General features: G+C 33.7%; 1 protein-coding gene across 9 annotated transcripts in view; it reads right to left on the bottom strand.

Moving 5' to 3' along the window:
* Nucleotides 1-20,675, bottom strand: part of DDX4 (DEAD-box helicase 4) — a 66,755-nt gene that overhangs the window by 26,907 nt on the left and 19,173 nt on the right. For 2 of the 9 annotated variants that reach the window (XM_036846801.1, XM_036846800.1), the window contains exons 4-9: nt 13,445-13,522; nt 10,632-10,709; nt 8,535-8,585; nt 5,304-5,363; nt 1,061-1,162; nt 13-93 (exon numbers count right to left, since the gene is read on the bottom strand). In XM_036846801.1, the coding sequence (XP_036702696.1) occupies nt 13-93; nt 1,061-1,162; nt 5,304-5,363; nt 8,535-8,585; nt 10,632-10,709; nt 13,445-13,522 (450 nt within the window). The remainder of the gene's footprint in view (nt 1-12; nt 94-1,060; nt 1,163-5,303; nt 5,364-8,534; nt 8,586-10,631; nt 10,710-13,444; nt 13,523-20,675) is intronic. The other 7 variants (XM_036846802.1, XM_036846806.1, XM_036846803.1 and 4 more) reach the window with 7 other exon arrangements.

The following is a 20,675-nucleotide window of genomic DNA, read 5'->3' as shown; positions in this document are numbered from 1 at the left end:
TCTATTTCTCACCTACACCACTTAATGCTGATCTTCTAGAGCCAAAAATGCCACCAGAGCGCTGGGTCCCTTCATCTTGTTCATATTTGCTATCTAGATTTACAGATAATAAATTTAGATTATGTTACTTTTAAGAAGCTTTTAGATATGCAGCAAAGAGAAAAAAATCAACTTATGGTGCCATAAGTTAAAAAGATGCAGGATAAAATAATTTAAATTTAACAGGAATTACAGTATTTTTCTAAGAAGCACACAAAAGGATTTCTCCACAAATTATTTCCTTCAATAACAAATTACTTCCTCAAAATTTTTATTTTATTAAAATTATTTTATAAAAGTAGTTAGGGTCAATACTACACCAAAATATGATATAAGCAAAAGTTAAATTACCTCTGAAAAATAGCACGGTTACTGCCCCCAGAAATTTCACATTACATAATCTCACTGCTTGTTCTCCAGAAAAGCACCCCTTGCACCCACAGTTCCCAAATCAAACTTTATCAGTCCTGAACAGCAACCCTCCAGATCCCTTCACTTTTTCAAAAGTGACAATTCACTAATCCACTACGCATCTATTAAATCATTATTACAATTTATGTTTTTAGCTTCCACTATTCTGTCCTCCTCTGTTAAGAGACACATGCATTCCAACAGTGACTTCAGAAGACAATACCTTAGCACCAAGGAATGACGACTGGTAGAATTTAGGTAGAAAGCCACATTGGTATAAAAGAGGTATAATGGGAGGCAGAGCCATAGAGAAGGCCACCTATTTGTAAGGTCAGCCATCTTTATCAAAGCTCTAAAATGCTTCACAGTATGTAATATTAAAGAACTGAGTCACACACACTGCTAAAAAGATTCATATATTCCCACTTAACCTGTAAGGAATTACATGTGTCTAAAAAATAATATTTTATACAATATAAGTGATTATGTACCAACCACACTATGCTTAACTATTCTCATATAATCATCATAACAACCTTATATAATAAGTATTATTTTTTATCATTTTTTTCATAATAAATGAACACACTATTTGCAATCCACTACTAACTTGGACTTCCTAGACCAAATCCTCCACGGCAACCTCGGTAACTACCTCTTCCACTTCTTCTGAATGACCCTGAAGCTTCCGAATCATTTCCATCTTGATAGCCTATAATATTAAAATATACACACAAAAACAACACAAAACAACAACAAAGAAATCTTGGGGACATGGTGGCCAAGTTTATTTAAGTCTTGCATAATTCAATGACTTTAATATTTTAAGCCATTAACAGATAGTTACTAAAGAGAAATGCTGTATTTGACCTATAAATGTTCAACTTCATTAGTATAAATAGATATAGCTACAGTATTTTAAAAACCTGCTACTTGTTTTGGGAATAAAAACTAAAAATGACTAAAAGGAAAAAATGACAGTTGTAAAACATTAAAAGTTGCCACAACTGCACCATTAACAGGATTTCCACAATCCATGGAAAGAAAAAGTACTTACCATAAGTTTAGTGAGGTTACTGAACCTTCAATATACAAAAGTTAATTGTATTTCTATACACTAGCAAACAAAACGAAAATTATTAAATGATATGTATCACTGATATCAATGAAAATGGCAAAGTAAGGGACTCCAAATGCTGCTACTCCAAAGAAGAAAAAAAATTGACAAAACTGTCAGAATTAACATTTTCCAAACTGAAAATTAATCAAGGACTTGCATCAACCCAAGGAACATTTTTTTTTTAAAAAAAAGGCTGGTCCTTGGTAAGAGCAGTGATTTTGTGGCATATTTTAACTTACCCCAGTCCCATTCCCTGACAATTCCACTTCTAGACATATATCCCAAAAATGCAAAAACAGTGACTCAAACAGATAACTGTATATTAATGTTCACAGAAGCATTATTCAAAACAGCCAAAAGTAGTAAGAAACCCAAGTGTACATCAACAGATGAATGGATTTTAAAAAGTACACATAAAATGGAATAGTAGTATTCAGCCATAAAAAGGAATGTAGTTCTGATACATGCAACAACCTGAACACTGAAAATTTTAGGCTAAGTGAATTAAGCCAAACATAAAAGAGCAAATACTGTATGATTCCAATTGTATGAAATATCTAGACATAGACAAATTGATGAAGTACAGAGAATAGAGGGTACCAGAGACTGAGAGGAAGAGAAGGAAACTTAATGGACGTAAGTTTCTGCATGGGTGATGAAGAAGTTTTGCAAATAGATAGTGGTGATAATTGCACAACACTTCAGAAGTACTCAATGCCACTGAATTATACACATATAGTTAAAATGACAAATTTTATGTTAAGAGTTATTTTACCATAATAAAAAAGCAGAAAATTTCCCAAATTTGATGAAAAATATTAATCTACACATCCAAGAAGCTTAATAAACTGCAAGTTGGATAAATTTAAAGATATCTAGACCTACACATGTCCATATAAAACATGAACAAATGGTGCTGGGACAATTGGTTATTCACACACTAAGGAATTAAGTTGGGCCCCTATCTCACACCATATACAAAAATGAACTCAAATGGATCAATGACTTAAATGTAAGAGTACAGTGAAAGCGATAAAATTCTTAGAAGGAAACATAGGTGAAAATCTGCATGACCTTGAAACAGGCAAAGGGTTTCTAGATATGACATTAAGAGCACAAGCAACTTTGGATCAAAATTTTAAACTTTTGTGCTTCAAAGGACACCATCAAGAAAGTGAAAAAACAACCCACAGAAAAGGAGAAAATATTTGCAAATCATATATCTGTTAACACTTGTACCAAGACTATATAAAGAATTCTTAAAACAAAAATATCAATAACCCTATTTTTTAAATGGGCAAAGGATCTGAATAGACATTTCTCCAAAGAATATACACAATATACACAAATGGCCAATACACACATGAAAAGCTGCTCAACATCACAGTCATCAGGAAATGCAAAGCAAACCACAAAGATACAAGGATATGTTGTAAAACACAAGAAATATAGCCAATATTTTATAGTAACTATAAATGGTGTATAACCTTTAAAAATTATGAATCACTATGTTGTGCACCTGTAACTTACATAATATTGTCCATCAACTATATCAACTATTGAATTTATAACTCAATGATAAAAAATCATAATGAGATACCACTTTACATCCATTAGAATAGCTACAATCAAAAAGACAAACAGTAACAAGTGTCACCAAAAGAAATGTACTAGAATGTTCATAGCAGCAGTTTCAAAACAGCCCAAAACTGGAAGAAATCCAAATATCTATCATTAGCAGAACAGTAGAACAAAAGAACACTACAGAGCAATGATAATGATCTACAACTGCAACCAACAATAAGAATGAATCTCACAATTAGATTAAGAGGAAGCCAGACACAAAAGAGTACATATTGTATGATTCCATTTATGTTAAGTACAAAATTTTAAAAAAGTCTATACTGCTAGAAGTCAGAATAGAGATTAACTGGGGGAGGGGGGTGTTAATGACTAAAAATGAGCATGAAAGGGGCTTTTGAGGAGCTAGTAATTTCTATTCCTTGATCTGGATGCTTGTGAAAACACAGAACCCAGGTGTATTCAGTTACTGAAAAATCCCTGAGCTATATACATTTATGATATAAGCACCTGCCTGTTGCTATATCATGTCACACTTCAACATAAACTTAGGTACAGTTATATTTACACCCACATTTATATTTACTGAGTAACCACTATATGCAAATTTCCTACCCTCAAATGTATACAACTAAAGAAAACAGCAATCAGGGACACCCTGAAAAATGACTGTTCCTGCTAGTCACCCTACACTAGTCAATAAGCCAGGATCAAGCACATAGAGCTGCAACTGGCTTTTTTTTTTTTTAACTGTTGAGTTTTTTTTTTTTTTAATTTATTTTATCCATTTATTTAATTTTTGGCTGCATTGGGTCTTCGCTGCTGCACGCAGATTTTCCTCTAGTTGCTGAGAGCGGGGTCTACTCTTTGTTGTGGTGCGCAGGCTTCTCATTGTGGTGGCTTCTCTTGTTGAGGAACACGGGCTTTAGGCGCGTGGGCTTCAGTAGTTGTGGCACACGGGCTTCAGTAGTTGTGGCTCGCGGGCTCTAGAGCGCAGGCTCAGTAGTTGTGGCGCACGGGCTTAGTTGCTCCGCGGCATGTGAGATCTTCCCAGACCAGGGCTCGAACCCATGTCCCCTGCATTGGCAGGCGGACTCTTAACCACTGCGCCACCAGGGAAGCCCTGCAACTGGCTTTTGACTGCTTCACTTAAATATAAATTAAATTGATTTAAAGAAAATTTAATAGTAAGGAAGATAGTCACTTCTGCAGAAAACCAAAAATTTTAAAATAAGAGCTATGTTTAGGAACGTTAGTGTCAAAACTGCTTCTTAAAGGGGGGAGGAGAGCAATGTTAAAAAAGGAGTCTTTTTCTTAAATTTCCTCCCCATCATTGTTTGGTCCCCTGCAATTGTCATAAAAAGACTCAACTTATGAGACAAATAAGCCATACCTCATTCACCACCAAATTCCTCCCCACCTCACAACTCAACCAAAGCTATACTGAAATCCACAGCAAGTTTCAGCTTCACTAGGAGGGCCTGCTATTTAATGATTTATTCAGTGAGCCAAACATCTAATAGGCAAGGGAAAAGGATACCCCCAAGTTGCAGCAAAAACAATGATATATCTGATTACCATGCAGTTCCAAAAACTAAACTCTTTTATCATAAATATATTTGCACACCTGTAGCAATTTTATAAGTTCACTGTGGTTTTTTGTGAGTTTTGCTGTTGCTATTTTAACGAATCTGCCCATAGATAACCCAGAATTGAGCATAACTTTTATACCATCTCACCTCAAGTTCATTAGAGGGAGGACCAGCAGAGTATGGTAGAGTACTTCTAGACTTGAACAAAAAGTAGTCTACGATTTCTTCCCTTCCCCATATCTCCAATGATCCTACTCAAAGACAAAGACATCCCAGTTCATCTACACTGTGACTGACCAAGATTCACACAGTCCCCCTCTGTACTTCATAGCACACTCTGGAGGTCTTAGGAAAAAAAAATCCAGTGACATTAGAAAGCAGAAGGAGGGACACCTACTGAATATTAATTCAAATATTAACAGCATAAAACATATGCCAAAGTATTTTTCTTTAAAGGTTTTCACTAGCAGAATTTTTCTTTCTTTCAGCTCTTCCAAAATCAGGTTTTCAGTTTCATATCTCTGTCTTAAGTACAAATTGTTCCAAAACGTGGTCCTTACCGTCTCTCTTGGAAAACCCTCTGTTCCGTGTTTGATTATCTTCACGGTCATTACTAGACTCTTGAATAAAAATTTAACATGTGAAGAGCATCTAAATAATTACTTTAGTCTTTACATTAATGTAGTATCTAAAGAATAGCACTGTCACTAGAGAAATTAGTAAGAAAAAATAAATATCTTCATAAGTTAAAATACGAACATTTTAATTTTTAAAATAATTGTAACAACAGAAATACAAAGACATTATTCAGTCAATTCCCTATACAAATCACCTAATATATCTAAATATTAAATGTTAAGCGTATAATTTGTCAAATTCTGAGCACAGCCAAAAAATAAGAATTTTGTAAATATCAGTTTAACTAGAAACAGTTTCAGAAATATCTAACAATTAAGTAGTCAAGAGGATCTCAGAAATGCATGACTATTCTTCTTATGTCATCATTATTTCTGTAACTTGCCTTTCTTAATAAACCTGAGATGTCAGTGTTTTTTTAATATATGCAAACTTTCCCCCATTCATCTTAATGGAAAAATTGGGGGATATCCTGGCTTTCTGTTTTTACTGACATTATCAAGTAACATTACCAGGGTTTCTAAATAGTGGTATGAGGATCACTACACTGAAGGCTGCCTAAAAATTATTAGGGAAGTTGGAAAGAGCCCACCCCCAGAGATGTTTATTTTGAACGTGTAGAGTGACAGCAAGGAATGTATGATTTTTCTAAATTAAAAAATTATAACTTTTAGTAATAACTTTAAGCTTTCTAGAAGATTCCAATAAAGCCATGTTTGGGAAATACCGAGATGGTTTCAAGGGATCTTTGTACATATCACTAACATTTAGCACCTGAGAACTTCAGGTCCCAGTGATGACACAAATGGCTAAACAGATTAGGAGCTATCAGTTAAGTTTCTGCGCAAAATACTAATCTACTCAATTAATATTGTTTTATAATAAACAATGACCCAGAGCTCTTGTTGCAGGCTCCTATTTGAGCTGGCATCAACAACTGACAAATATTCCTGAAGAGCCATCTAACATCAAGACAACTTTCTTAGAAGCAAGATATAATATGACAAGCATGCTGAACAGTAAAGAAAGAATTTTGGAAAGATTCTTGGAATAATAATTCTGGAATAATGATGATGTTAGCTAATATTTATTGCCTTATGGGAAAAAAACCTATGAATTAATCTGGGGCCTGACAAGGAGAAAAAGGTCTCATATAATCTTTGGCCAATTGTTCTCCTAACACAAGCCCAAAGCTATTTTGACCACACTGGGAATTAAAATAGGCTGATGACATTAGCAGTTGGGTGAAGGGTACAATTACATTAGAAGAAGGGTGGAGGAAACCCTCTGTACTATTTTCGAAACTTCTTTTGAGTCAAATGATTTCAAAATAAAAAGTTATTAAAAAAATAATTTCTGTAGGTTAAAAAATAAAGCCAAGCACAAACAAAAATGAGACAATGATCCCAAGATCAGTTATAATCTATTAATTATATAAAAATAATAGTAATAACAACAAATAGAACTTAGTATCTGTCTGGCACTGCTCTAAATGAAGTCTGTTTTAACTTTTTAAGCCCTCACAAAAACTTTACAAGGTGAGTATTATCCTCAAATTATAAACAGAGAAGAAGAAATACAGAGAAGTTAAACAAATTTTTTAAGATAATACAACTGACAGGAGGAGCATCTGGGTCTCAAACCCAAGGTGTCTGAGCTCCTTATCGCTATACTATACCAGCTAGGGGACATGAGATTGCAGAGGAAATAACCACAAAACACTCTATACATCTGTGTGCAGAGAAAAAGCTTCTATAATGATAGCAAAACCTGCTCCTGGGCTTGCCAACAACTGTGAGAGTGAAAGAATTTTTTAGGAATATACACAATTTTTTAGTTTAGGGGAACTAAAACTGAGAATAGAAAAAGCAAATAGATCAAAGGAAGAAAGCAGACCATTTTGGAGGAGAGAAGTTCTCTCAAGTGCTGTGAGAAATTGGAATTTGTGCTCAAAAGCACTCTGGCTCATCACTGAAGAGTCAACTGGGGAGGAATGTCTTTGATGAGTAGAAATGATCTTGAATACTAATTAAAAGTTGGAAAATTAGAACAAGGAGAAATGGAAAAGGATAAAAATGGTGATGATTTTCTTCTCTCAAATATTAGTTGCATGTTACATATGTTTTCATTAGAACAGGATAGGAGAAAAAGCAGACGAAAGCAGGGAGAATGAGACTGACAGTAGTTTGGGGAAGCAGTCTTAACTGATATAATAAAACCCCACCATGTTCCAAAAGCGTTTTAAGGTGATGAGGTCTAAGTTTGGTTTTGATTTTGAGAATCACAGTTAAGATCAAGTCTCAAATATTTAATGAAGATAGATGACATTTACTGTTTACCATGAATGTGCCTGGGACTAAGCTTCGTGCTTTTACACGCATTCTCATTTAGTGTGCCTAACAAGCTATAAAATGAATGGTCTCCATTCTACAGAAGAGGAAATTGTGGCTCCGAGAAATTAAGCAACTTGCTCTATGTTATTCAACTAGCAGATAGCAGAGCAGGGACATGAAACAAAGTCTGGAACTCCAAAGTGTATTATGTTATAAAGACTCCATAGATCAGTGGTTACCAAACAAAAGAGGCATCAGAGTCACCAGGGATGCTTTTTAAATACAGGTTCCAGGGCCTCACCCAAATCTACTCAACCAGGCTCTCCTGCAAAAGTACTGTTAATTATTGTAGTCTACCTTCTGGTAACATTACTCTATTCTCATCATTCTCTGTATTCCTCCAAACCAGAGTGTCAGTACCTTTGACAGAAATGTCTTTGATTTCAGCAGTGATCCACAGTCTCGTGAATCTTTTTCCACTGTTAATACTTATTTGAGTCTGAATAAAGACCTACATGTCTCAAACTGTATTTATATATGAAAGTGGAATTCTGATTCTTGACTTGCTCTTTCTACTATCCTCTTTTTCTTAAGGAAGCACAGCATTCAAAAGTTGCACTTTATAGATTAATTAAGGCAGGTGACAATAGGCCAAATTAGGATGGCTGAATTCTTGGTTAAGGCTCTGGCTATAGCTGCTTTATAAAGCTGGGTTTAAATAAAATAGAACTGGAACAGACTAAGATAATTAATCTTAGTTTCTCTTTAGCATGTACTCTGGACACTAAATTCTTAAGTCACTACAAAAAACAGTGAACTTACCTCTCCAGAAACCACAGCTATCACCTTCTTCAAACTTGTTATTTGAAAAACCTACAAAAAATATATAATTAAACTTGCACATTTCTGAAAACAACAATTACCTATACCTTTGTAGAAGAAAGAAAGGAAAAGAGAGAGAGAAAGAGAAACATAGAAACAAAGAAACACACTCTTTACAGGGACTTCTAGTTTTGATGCCCCTTTAAAACAGTATAAACCACATACAACTGTATATATAAATAGTGAATGAGAATTCATACACATTGTATGACAACTTCTTCCTTGTGTCAGTTTATTAAAATACCAGCCAATCTTATATTACCTCAAATGTCATATATTCCTCTATATGTACATGGCTGTGTGTGTGTTTGTGTGTATATATATCACTATAACCACTATGTACTTTCTATTCAAAATATAAAAACTTTTTAAACTTTATAAATTAAGTTGTAATCTCTTCATCTGCTGGAGGACAATACAACTAAATTATAATCCAATATTCAATAATTTTCCCCTTCTCAATAACAAGGAAATTCTGCCAACTTCTTTTTGTTTATAAAATTTAAAAGAAACAAGCTTTCATCAAGCTCTGCTTTCAAATTTCTCATTTAATAAAAACTTGTGTCTAGATTTATGCATCTCTGGAGCATACAGACATATCTCTAAAACGCATTTTAAAAGCATCCATCAAAATATTTCATAAAATTTTAAAAATTTGAGTCTTAATAAAATGATCTTTACTGCAGAGATACTCAGGGAATAATGTAAGTTAAAATTAATGTCAATATGCAATGCCTATCAATTAGTATCTAACCTAAATAATAAAATACATTAAATTATGGCTTCAGTACTACAGAGACCAATCAGTTACTGTTGGACAGATGTTAAATTTATATGCAGGGACTTCCCTGGTGGCGCAGTGGTTAAGAATCCGTCTGCCAGTGCAGGGAACACGGGTTCGAGCCCTGGTCAGGGAAGATCCCACATGCCGCGGAGCAACTAAGCCTGTGCACCACAACTACTGAACCTGCGCTCTAGAGCCCGCGAGCCACAACTACTGAGCCTGCGTGCCATGACTACTGAAGTCTGCACGCCTAGAGCCCGTGCTCCGCAACAAAGAGTAGTCCCCGCTCGCTGCAACTAGAGAAAGCCCACACAGCAATGAAGACCCAACACAGCCAAAAGTAAATAAATAAAAAATAGATTAAAAAAAAGAATCTATATGCAAAATGTCTACATATCAAGTCATTTAACATCTCAGGTTCAACAAATCTAATGTACCCTTCAGCATTAAACCTCTTGGAAATTTAATACCCAATCAGCATATAAAAAGTAAGTACCCTTTGGCCTCAATATATGATTGGATGACACTTTTTCCTTGAACAGATATGTAATTTCAAAATAAAGATAATCCCTACAAAAAGAGTATATATCACAAAACTTGGATTTTAAGTTTTTTTATCCATTTAAATATTTGCAATCTTTGAAGTTGGTTCAGAAAAGAATTAACGTTCTACTGCCCTCTACAATTGCCCCTTCCCCTCCATACACCTCTCCCAGAAAAGTCAAGTGCTGGGTCTCCAAAATGCTTGAGAAAGTCTTCCACCTACACACTACTGGTCTTGATCTTAAACTCTTACCTAAGTTCTACTTAACAGTTTTTAAAGTTTTTATGGAAAAAAATGTAATTTCAAAGCTTCTACTGGTTCTTTGCTCAAGTAAAGATGGAGACTTAGATTCACCTTTGGAAGTATAAGATAGATCTCTTGCTTGTGGGAGCAGGGAAAGCAAGTCATGAGTATAGTAGAAAAGAACTGGGTTTCACCTGTGGGGTAAATCAATTTGAAGAGATGCTGCAGCAAGTAGCATGGCTATTAAAAAGAAAAAAAAAGCGAAATAGAATAGCAGACACATCCAAAGCAGCATAAACTGCTGCTCTAAACTATGACTAGGAAAGTGAAAGCACTCCCTTGTGATCGCCATAAAGTCTTGGGAAAGGCACACACTTTCTATGTATATTAAAGGGAAACAGAATTCAAAGACTATAAAACTTGGGGTCACTTAAGTTTTGATTGTAAGATATCATAAGCAGGTTACCTCTGTTTCCAAAACTCCTTCCAACTCCAAAATCACCCATTGTGGATGTATTCTCTCTTTTATTAGACTCGCCAGGATCTGAAAAAGTTCAGATAGAGTTAAAACTCTTCAACATACAAAATCAAGTGTGCCACCAATAACTAGGAATTAAATGAATCTGTGGGTTAAGGGAACTCCCAAGGACAGGGAGAGAGTAGTACAGGAACTTATAAAGATAAAATACACCTGCAACTTTTTTAAATCATTAAATTACACCAAAGTAAAAACAAATATACTATTGGTGAAATACAACTGTCTACTAGGTGTTATTTTACTAGTGACCTTAATCAAGAAATTCAACTCTGATTTTCTATATACTGAAACCTCACCCTGATAGCTATTTACATTATACCCCTATGTGAAAGTCATTGCTACTGAAAATTTTACACTGTTGTCCTGCAATTATTCTATTTATTACTTATTCATTTTTCTAGTACTTCAGTCGCTCTCAGTCTTTCCACTTTTTAAAATTAATATTAGGAAGGGACTACATAATAAAGAAAGAATGCTAATGAATACCACTCCCCTTTACCTCCCACCCCTCCATAGTATTTCCTCATATCAGCCTTATTAGCTTTATCCCCCACTACACGGCTCTGAACACCCAACATTTTAATTCATAAAACAACTTCCCATACTCCACATTGTGAACTTCTAATATTTTCTACCTTCCTACATGCTGTTCCTTCAGCATGACATTCCCTGCTTTCCTATTTTTCCTAGCAAAATTCTTTTCACTCTTCAAAAGCCGGGTTCAAAAGCCACCTCTTCAGTGAAGTCCTCCTTCAGTCCTCCAGCCATAGTCAATCCTTCAGTCACATTCCCACAGCATACTATGTGTATCTCTTTTTTAGCAATATTTCTTTCCATGTGTTTCTCTACCACTAAATTAAGAATTTTCAGGGCAGAGTTGCTATGGCAAGCAGCACAGGTATTTAAAACAAAAACTTAGAACAGACATCCAAAACGTCATAAACTGCCACTTCAAACTATCATTGGGATAACTATCATTATCTTGTGATCCTCATAAACTGTCTTACCTCTATCTGTAATATCCTAGTGCAGAGGAGTTAAGGGATCTGTGAAACTCCTAATGCCAAATGCAAAATTGCATATATGCAACTATCAGTATTTTCATCAGAGTCTAAAGAAGTGTGTGATTCAGGAAGTTAAGGCTTTTTAGGCCATACTTCACAGACGATAAAAAGCTAATCAATATATATGTTAAGCAATTAAGAGTCAATTTCAAAACCATGTGACTAGATATGCAAGTTCTGAGAACAAATATCACAGAGATTGAAAATAGCTAAAATGTTAAATGGATCATTCAGGAAAGGGGTTATACTCATGGGTCTTCTATGAATTTCCAGGATTATATGTAGTATTAAAGATAACTTTTTTTCTTTTTTTATTTTAATTTTATTGGAGTATAGATGATTTATAATGTATTAGTTTCAGGTGTACAGCAAAGTGATTCAGTTATATATACACATATGTTCATTCTTTTTCAGATTCTTTTCAAAGATAACTTTTTAAAGTATTAACATTTACAAAGAGTTTTGATCAGAAATTTAATGTATTTCAACCTACAACATATGGAATTAACAATTTATAGTAAAGTCTCTCTCAGTGATGGCTTTCTCATTTAAAAAGGCTTTATTCAACAGTGTTTAGAAGTCTTCATCAAAAAGTATTATAACCCATTCTAAATTAGGATTTTAAAATATATCTAAATATTAAATAGTTCCCTGAGTGTAATATTAAGGTATTTGTTATTTCTAATCTTAGTAGTAGCAAACAAAACCCACACTTCAACCTCTTAGCACAACTACGTGCTCCAAATCATCAACGACTCTTACTTAATATGCAGGCTTAAAAAACAAAATGTATATAGGCATATTTAACAAATAAATTATTTCCATTAGTAGCAGAAACATGTCAAAACATAAAAGTTCACATTTATGTTAACTGTATCTAAAAATATTAAATTTTCCAAATGGCAAATGAAATACACGCATCAACCTTTAGTTTCCAATGAATAAAAGTATCTAGAAGGATTGACGTTTTTCAAAAAACAATACTTAATAAATTCAAGAATAAGTGTCATGTATATTTAAAACTGCCAATTAACCCTAGCTTACAGCATCCCATAGAAGAAATTTATTTAAAAATCCATATGACCATTTAATTTGAGGTTCTAATAATAAATATTTTGTTGCACTATAACAAAACATAGTGCAGAATATTTTCAGCATTTTAATATCAAATCTAAAAATGGACTGGAGGAAGGTATTTTGCTGGGTCATTATCTGTCAAATCTAGCGCTGGTTGTTCTAAAAGTAATAACAAAAAATTCCAATTTTGGGAAAACAACCTCTTAATATTAATGAGCTAACAGAACTGCTTTCCATACTGTCTTTTCTTGAGAAATATAAAACTTAAGAAAGAGGTCCTTCACACCATAATCTTTGGAGCTTTTACAAACATTCCTCCCATGCCAAGTGTTGGGAACAATAATCACCAACACCTGAAGAAGCTCTGGGAAGCAACTCTCTTTAACCAATCTATCTAATCAATTTAACTACTGCCTTCTATCTTAAAAAAGTAAAGCAACAACAAAAAAAAAACAGACATTAAAAAAAAAACTCATTATCCCAACAAAGTCTACTGTACACTAAGTTATAATAGATTTTCCCTTGCACTAAACAGCCATAAAGGCCTCTATTCATTCCACTATTCAACTATTTAACAGAAGATTAAGGAAAGATACTTACCCCTGTTTCCCAAACTCCTCCCAGAGGCAAATCTGCTTCTCATGAAATGATCTCTTCGAGAATATCCATCATCCATTTCTAAAGCAAATAACATTTGAAGCAAGTCAAAATAACAAAAAAAGTACCCTGGTGGTAAGGAAACTTTAAACCTTCTCAATGTGCCATTAACATGGCAAAGGAAGAATTTTATATAGCACTAAGAAAGATGAAAAGCCTAGTAGAAAAATGGGCTATGAATAAGAATAGGTAGTCCTCCAAAAGAAAAAAAAAAAAAAAAGGTGTCTCTCACTCATAATTAAAGAAATTGGAAACCAAAAAAAGGATATAATTTTCTCAACCACAACTGACTGGAAAAGTTTGCTAATACTGAGACTAGTCAAGGACATAGCGAAACAAGCACAAATCATATACAATATTGAAACTATAAACTGGATCAATCTTGATCTTGATTTTAAAAGAAAATACTTTTTGGAAGTATACTAGTATGATTTTCCCTGCGGATATACTCAGATGGTAACACATACACACAAAGATGTTTTTATAAGCATTGTCTATAATAGCCAAAAAAAAAAAAATCAAAGGAGAATAGGTAAATTACAGTCATCCACAGAACACTGTGCACATTCACAGAACTAAAAACATTAAAGAAGTTGACATTCAACAATAGAATGTTCATAAAAACTGGCCACATGGAAGGACAAAATGCAAATTCAACAATTTCAAAAATCAATATCATATACACAAAATTCTCTAATTGCAATGCAATCAAATTGGAAGTTACCAAAAGAAAGACAAATACCGTATATTTTCACTTATACGTGAAATCTAAAAAACAAAACAAGCAAACAAATACACAAAACAGAAAAGAGTAACAGATACAGAAAACAAATAGTGGTTTGCCAGATGGGAGAGGGGTGGGGGAAGGTACGAAATAGGTGAAGGTGATTAAGAGGTACGAACTACCAGTTATAAAATAAATAAGTTACAGGGATGTAATGTACAGCACAGGGAATATAGTCACTGTCTTATACTAACTTTGTATAGTGTGTAACCCAAAAAAAAATCAAATCACTGTTATACACCTGAAACTAATATGGTATTATAACTCAAGTATACTTCAATTTTAAAAAATTAGAAATTATTAAATACCAAAAAAACTTGATTAAAATCCTCTTACATTTGGAAATGTATTCTAAAACACTTCTATACAACATAGCGCAAAGAAAAAAATTACAATGGAACTTTAGAAATACTTAGAATTGTATGATAAAAATGACATATATCAGAACTTAAATTTTTATACAAAAAAAGGAACTCAAAAAAAAGAACTCAAAATTAATGAGCTAAACAGCCATCTCAACTGGTAAGAATGTTAGAAAAAGAACAAAATAAATCACACAAAAGTAAAGGAGGAAAAAAATGGTAAGAGCAGAAATTAATGAAATAGGAAACAAACATATAATAGCGGCTCAACAAAACCAAAACCTAGCTCTTTAGGAAACCAATGACCCACTTTAGGATGAAGGACACACATAGACTGAAAGTGAGGAGATGGAAAAAAAATATTTCATGCAAATGAAAATGACAAGAAAGTGGGGGTAGCAATACTCGTATCAGACAAAATCAACTTTAAAACAAAAGCCATAAAGAAAGCTAAAGGAAGACACTATATAATGATAAAAGGATCAACACAAGAAGAGGATATTACACTCATTAACATATATACAGCCAATATAGGAGCACCTAAATACATAAAACAAATACTAACAGACATAAAGGGAGAAATGGATGGGAATACAATAGTAGTAGGAGACTTTAACACCCCACTGACATCAATGGACAGATATTCCAGACTGAAGATCAGTAAGACAACAGAGATCCTAAATGACACAATAGAACAGTTAGACTTAATTGATATTTTCAAGACATTACGTCCAAAATATATACATATTACACATTCTTTCCAAGCGCACATGGAACATTTTCTAGGTTAGACCCACACCAGGACACAAAACAAGCCTCAACATATTTTAGATGACAGAAATTATTTCAAGCATCTTTTCTGACCACAATGGCATGAAACTAGAAATCAACCACAGAAAGAGAAACAAGAAAAAAACAATTACAAGGAGACTAAACAACATGCTACAACAAAAACCAATGGGTCAACAATGAGATCAAAGAGGAAATTTTTAAAATACCTTGAGACAAATGACAATGAAAACACAAACACACAAAATCTAAGAGGGAAGTTTACTGTGATATAGGCCTTCCTCAAAAAACAAGAAAAACTCTCAAACAAGCAACCTAACCTACCACCTGAAAGAATTAGAAAAAGAAGAACAAAAACTACAGTCACAAGAAGGAGAGAAATAATATAGATCAAAGAGGAAATAAATAAACCAGAGATTAAAAAAACAATAGAAAAAAATCAATAAAACCAAGATCTGGTTTTTTTGAAATGATAAACAAAATCAAGAAACCTCTGGCCAGGCTCACCAAGAATAAGAGACAGAGGACCCAAAATAAACAAAGTAAGAAATGAAGAGGATAAATACCAACTAACACTGCAGAAATACAAAAAAAAAAAAAAAAAAGAGAATACTATAGACAATTATATGCCAACAAATTGGACAACCTAGGAGAAATGGACAAGTTTCTAGAAACATACAGCCCACCAAAACTGAATCAAGAAGAAACAGATAATTTGAACAGACTGATCACTAGATGTGAAATAGAAACTGTAATTTAAAAACTCCCTGCAAACAGAAGTCCAGGACTGGATGGCTTCACTGAAGAATTCTACCAAACATACAAAGAAGAACTTGTACCAATCTTTCTCGAACTCTTCCAAAAGAATGAGAAGAGGGAATACTCCCAAAGTGATTTTATGAAGTCACCATCACCCTGATACCAGACAAAGACATTACCAACAAAGAAAATTACAGGCTAGCACCTTTGACAAATATAGATGCAAAAATTCTCAACAAAGTATTAGCAAACCGAATCCAAACAACACATAAAAAGGATCATACACATCAAGCTGGATTCATCCCAGGGTCACAAGAATGGTTCAACACATGCAAAATCAATGTGATACACCACACCAACAAAACAAAAGACAAAAACCACATGATCATCTCAATAGACTCAGAAAAAGCATTTGATAAAATTCAACATCCATTCATGATTAAAAAACTCTTACCAAAGTGGGTATGGAGGGAACATATCTAAGCATAACAAAAGCTATTTATGACAAACCCACAGCCAACATAATACTCAACAGTGAAAAACAAAGCCTTCACGCTAAAATTTGGAACAAGACAAGTATGCCCACTCTCACCACTTCCATTCAACATAGTATTGAAAGTCCTAGCCACAGCAATCAGACAAGAAAAAGAAATAAAAGATATCCAAATTGGAAAGGAAGAGGTAACACTGTCATTATATGCAGACGACATAATATATATATAGAACACCCTGAAGACTCCACACAAAAACTAGTAGAACTGATAAACAAATTCAGCAAAGTAGCAGGATACAAGATTAACATACACAAATCTGTTGCATTTCTTTACACTAACAATGAAATATCAGAAAGGGAAAGTTTAAAAAAAAATCCCTTTTCAAATTGCATCAAAAACTCCTAAAAGAGAACACAGGCAAAACATTCTCTGAGATAATCTTACCAATGTTTTCTTAGATCACTCTCCCAAGTCAATAGAAATAAAAGCAAAAATAAGCAAATGGGACTTAATCAAACTTACAAGCTTTTGCACAGCAAAGGAAACCATAAACAAAATGAAAAGACAACCTATGGACTGGGAGAAAATATTTGCTGATGATGTGACCGACCAGGGATTAATTTTCAAACAGCTCATACAAACAACTCAATAACAAAAAAACAAACAACCCAATCAAAAAATGAGCAGAAGACCTAAATAGACATTTCTCCAAAGGAGACATACAGATGGCCAATAGACACATGAAAAGATGCTCAACATTGCTAATTATCAGAGAAATGCAAATCAAAACTATAATGAGGCATCACCTCACATGGGTCAGAATGGCCATCATTTAGAAGTTTACAAATAATAAATGCTGGAGAGGGTGTGGAGAAAAGGGAACCCTCCTACACTGCTGGTGGGAATGTAAATTGGTGCAGCCATTCTGGAAAACAGTATGGAGGTTCCTTAAAAAACTAAAAATAAAGTTACCATATGATCCAGCAATCTCACTCCTGGGCATACATCTGGAGAAAACTCTAATTCAAAAAGATACATACACCCCAATGTTCACAGCAGCACTATTTACAATAGCCAAGACATGGAAGCAACCTAAATGTCCATCAACAGATGAATGGATAAAGAAGATGTGGTATATATGTACAATGGAATACTGCTCAGTCATAAAAAAGACTGAAATAATGCCATCTGCAGCAACATGGATGGACCCAGAGATTATCATACTAAGTGAAATCAGAAAAAGAAAGACAAATATCATACGATATCACTTATATGTGAAATCTTAAAAAAATGATACAAATGAAATTATTTACAAAACAGAAACAGATTCACAGACATAAAAACAAATGTATGGTTACCAAGGGGAAAAGGGGAGGGAGAGATAAATTAGGAGATTAGCAGATACAAACTACTATATATAAAATAGACAACAAGGTCCTAGTGTATAACACAGGGAACTATATTCAATATCTTGTAATAAACTATAATGGAAAAGAATCTGAAAAGAACATATATATGTATATATATATGTATAACTGAAACACTCTGCTGTATACCAGAAACTAACACAATATTGTAAGTCAACTATACTTCAATTAAAAAAAAATTTTTTTAAAGAAACCAATAAAGACTTACCAGAGTGACAAATCACTAGAAGTCTGATAGAGGCACGGGGAAGGGAAAGAAAGAAAAGACATAAATGAACAGTATTTGGAACTTTTTTAAAAAGGAAATAACCTCAAAAACAGTGGGAGGTGTTGTTAAATGGATATAAGGTTTCAATTATGTAAGATAAAAAAGTTTCTAGAGTTCTGCTGAACACTGTGCTTGTAGTTAACAGTAACACTATACACTTAAAAGTTTAAGAGAATAACTCTCTTGTTATATGCTTTCTACCACAATAAAAAAATTAAAATTACCATGAACAACTTTATACTACTAAATTTAAAATTTAAACAGAAAAGTTCCAAGAAAATTAACTCATCAAAACAGACTCAAGAAGCAATAAAAACAAACTAAATTGTCCTACAGAAACTGAACCAGTACTTAAATCTCTGCATCACACTTAAATGTAGTTTCACAGGTGAATTCTACCAAACTCTCAAAGAACAAATCATTCCAATGTCATACAAGTCCACCAGAAAACAGAAAGAGGAATTATTTCCCCAACTCATTCCACAAGGCCATCGTAATTTTGATAAGACAAGACAGAAGAAAATTATAAACCCCTCTTACTCATAAGTAGATACAAAATCTCAAAAACACATATTAGCAAATCAAGCCCAACAGTAACTGAACAGACAAAACACTATGACCAAGTTGGGTTTATTCCAATATGCAAGAGTATTTTAACATCAGAACATCTAAAAAGGTAATTAACAACCTTAACAGATTAGAAAAGAAAAAACTAATTATCTCCACAGATTAAAGTAAATAATACAATTCAACACCATTCACGACTGAAAACATATACTTAGCAAACAAGGAAAAAAAGAGATGTTCACGGCAGCTTTGTTCATACAGTAAAAAAGGAAACAACTCAAATGTGCACCAAGAAATGAATTAAAATATGTGGTATAGTCACACAACAGAGTTTTACAAACACTGTGTTCTATATTATATAGTATTATATATATGGTAGATTCACACAGCAGAGTATAATTATAAATGAACTACAACAATTGGCAACACAGATAAACCTTAGAAAGAATACTGAGCGAAAAATCCAAATTGCAGAACAAAAACTATTTATGGTACAGTACCATTTTTGTAAAACTTAAAGAAGCAAATTTAAATATAGTGTTTGGGGAGACATACGTATGTGATAAAGCTTTTTTTTGAAAAGGAAGAGAAAGAAACAACGCAGGATGGGGACTGGACAACAGAATAGGAAAATAATACATAAACAATATAACAGTATTAGTAGTGTTCTTAAAAATGGGTGGTAGTTCAAAACATTTATGAAGCTTTATAATTTGCAAATGTGACATTTTTAATACAGTAGGTATTTCTTTTTATAAAAAGGTCTTCAATAAAGGTTCTATCAATAAAATAAAGTCTCAAGGTAACAATTATTCTTTGAATTCTTACTCTCACTAGTTGCCACATATTAGACAGGGTAAAAAAAAACTTCCAAAAACAAAAAATGCTTAAAAACATTTAAGTCACATATCCCTCTTCTGTAAGTCCCTCCTCTAGCTATATTCTGGCATCACACTAGCTATATTCTGGCATCACAATTCATACTAGTTTCCTTCTCTCTTGACGAGGCTAAACATTTCATCAAGTAACCGAAAGGCTTCTGAGTTCCAGGTAGTAGTAAATAGGTAAAGCTCAGATGCTCTCAGACGATGGAAAGCTCAAAGCCAACTTAAGAAGATCTATTCAAAAATCTAACTGCTCCAACATTCAATGGACTCCTCATGAGGGAAGTACCAATTTCAGCATCACAGTAAGAAGTAGCTTTGCTTTTGGTAAAGAGGAAAGGGAAGGGGACATTACAAGGACAAGAACATTCCAGGCAAGGACACAGCCAGAAAAATTAACAATTTTCCAAACACTAACTTCTAATGTTTGCCAGGCTCTCCCCAAATATACAAGATGAGAATAGCCATGCCTTAGCTGGCTCAAATTTTAAAGCTATGCTGTATCATACAGTAGTGCCTAGCCTCATGTGACTATTTAACTTCAAAATTAATTAAAATTAAATAGAATCAAAAATTCAGTTACTCGGTTGCACTAGTCATGTTTCAAGTGCTCAACAGTCAAATATAACTTGTGGTTCAACAGCCAAATGCAGTACAACTAGAGAATATCTGCATCATTGCAGAAAGTCCTAATGAACAGCACTGGTCTAAGACTGGTAGTTCCCAAGCTGTATCACTAAGACATAAATGGAAAAAGGAATAAAGTACTCACTCATTCTCTACCTTGAATCAACATATAAAGCAAATGTTGCAATGGTACTCAAATACATAAGCAAGTAA

Source organism: Balaenoptera musculus, chromosome 3, assembly GCF_009873245.2.
Source record: "Balaenoptera musculus isolate JJ_BM4_2016_0621 chromosome 3, mBalMus1.pri.v3, whole genome shotgun sequence".
Classification (NCBI taxonomy): Eukaryota; Metazoa; Chordata; class Mammalia; order Artiodactyla; family Balaenopteridae; genus Balaenoptera; species Balaenoptera musculus.
This window is presented reverse-complemented; position numbering and strand designations above follow the sequence as displayed.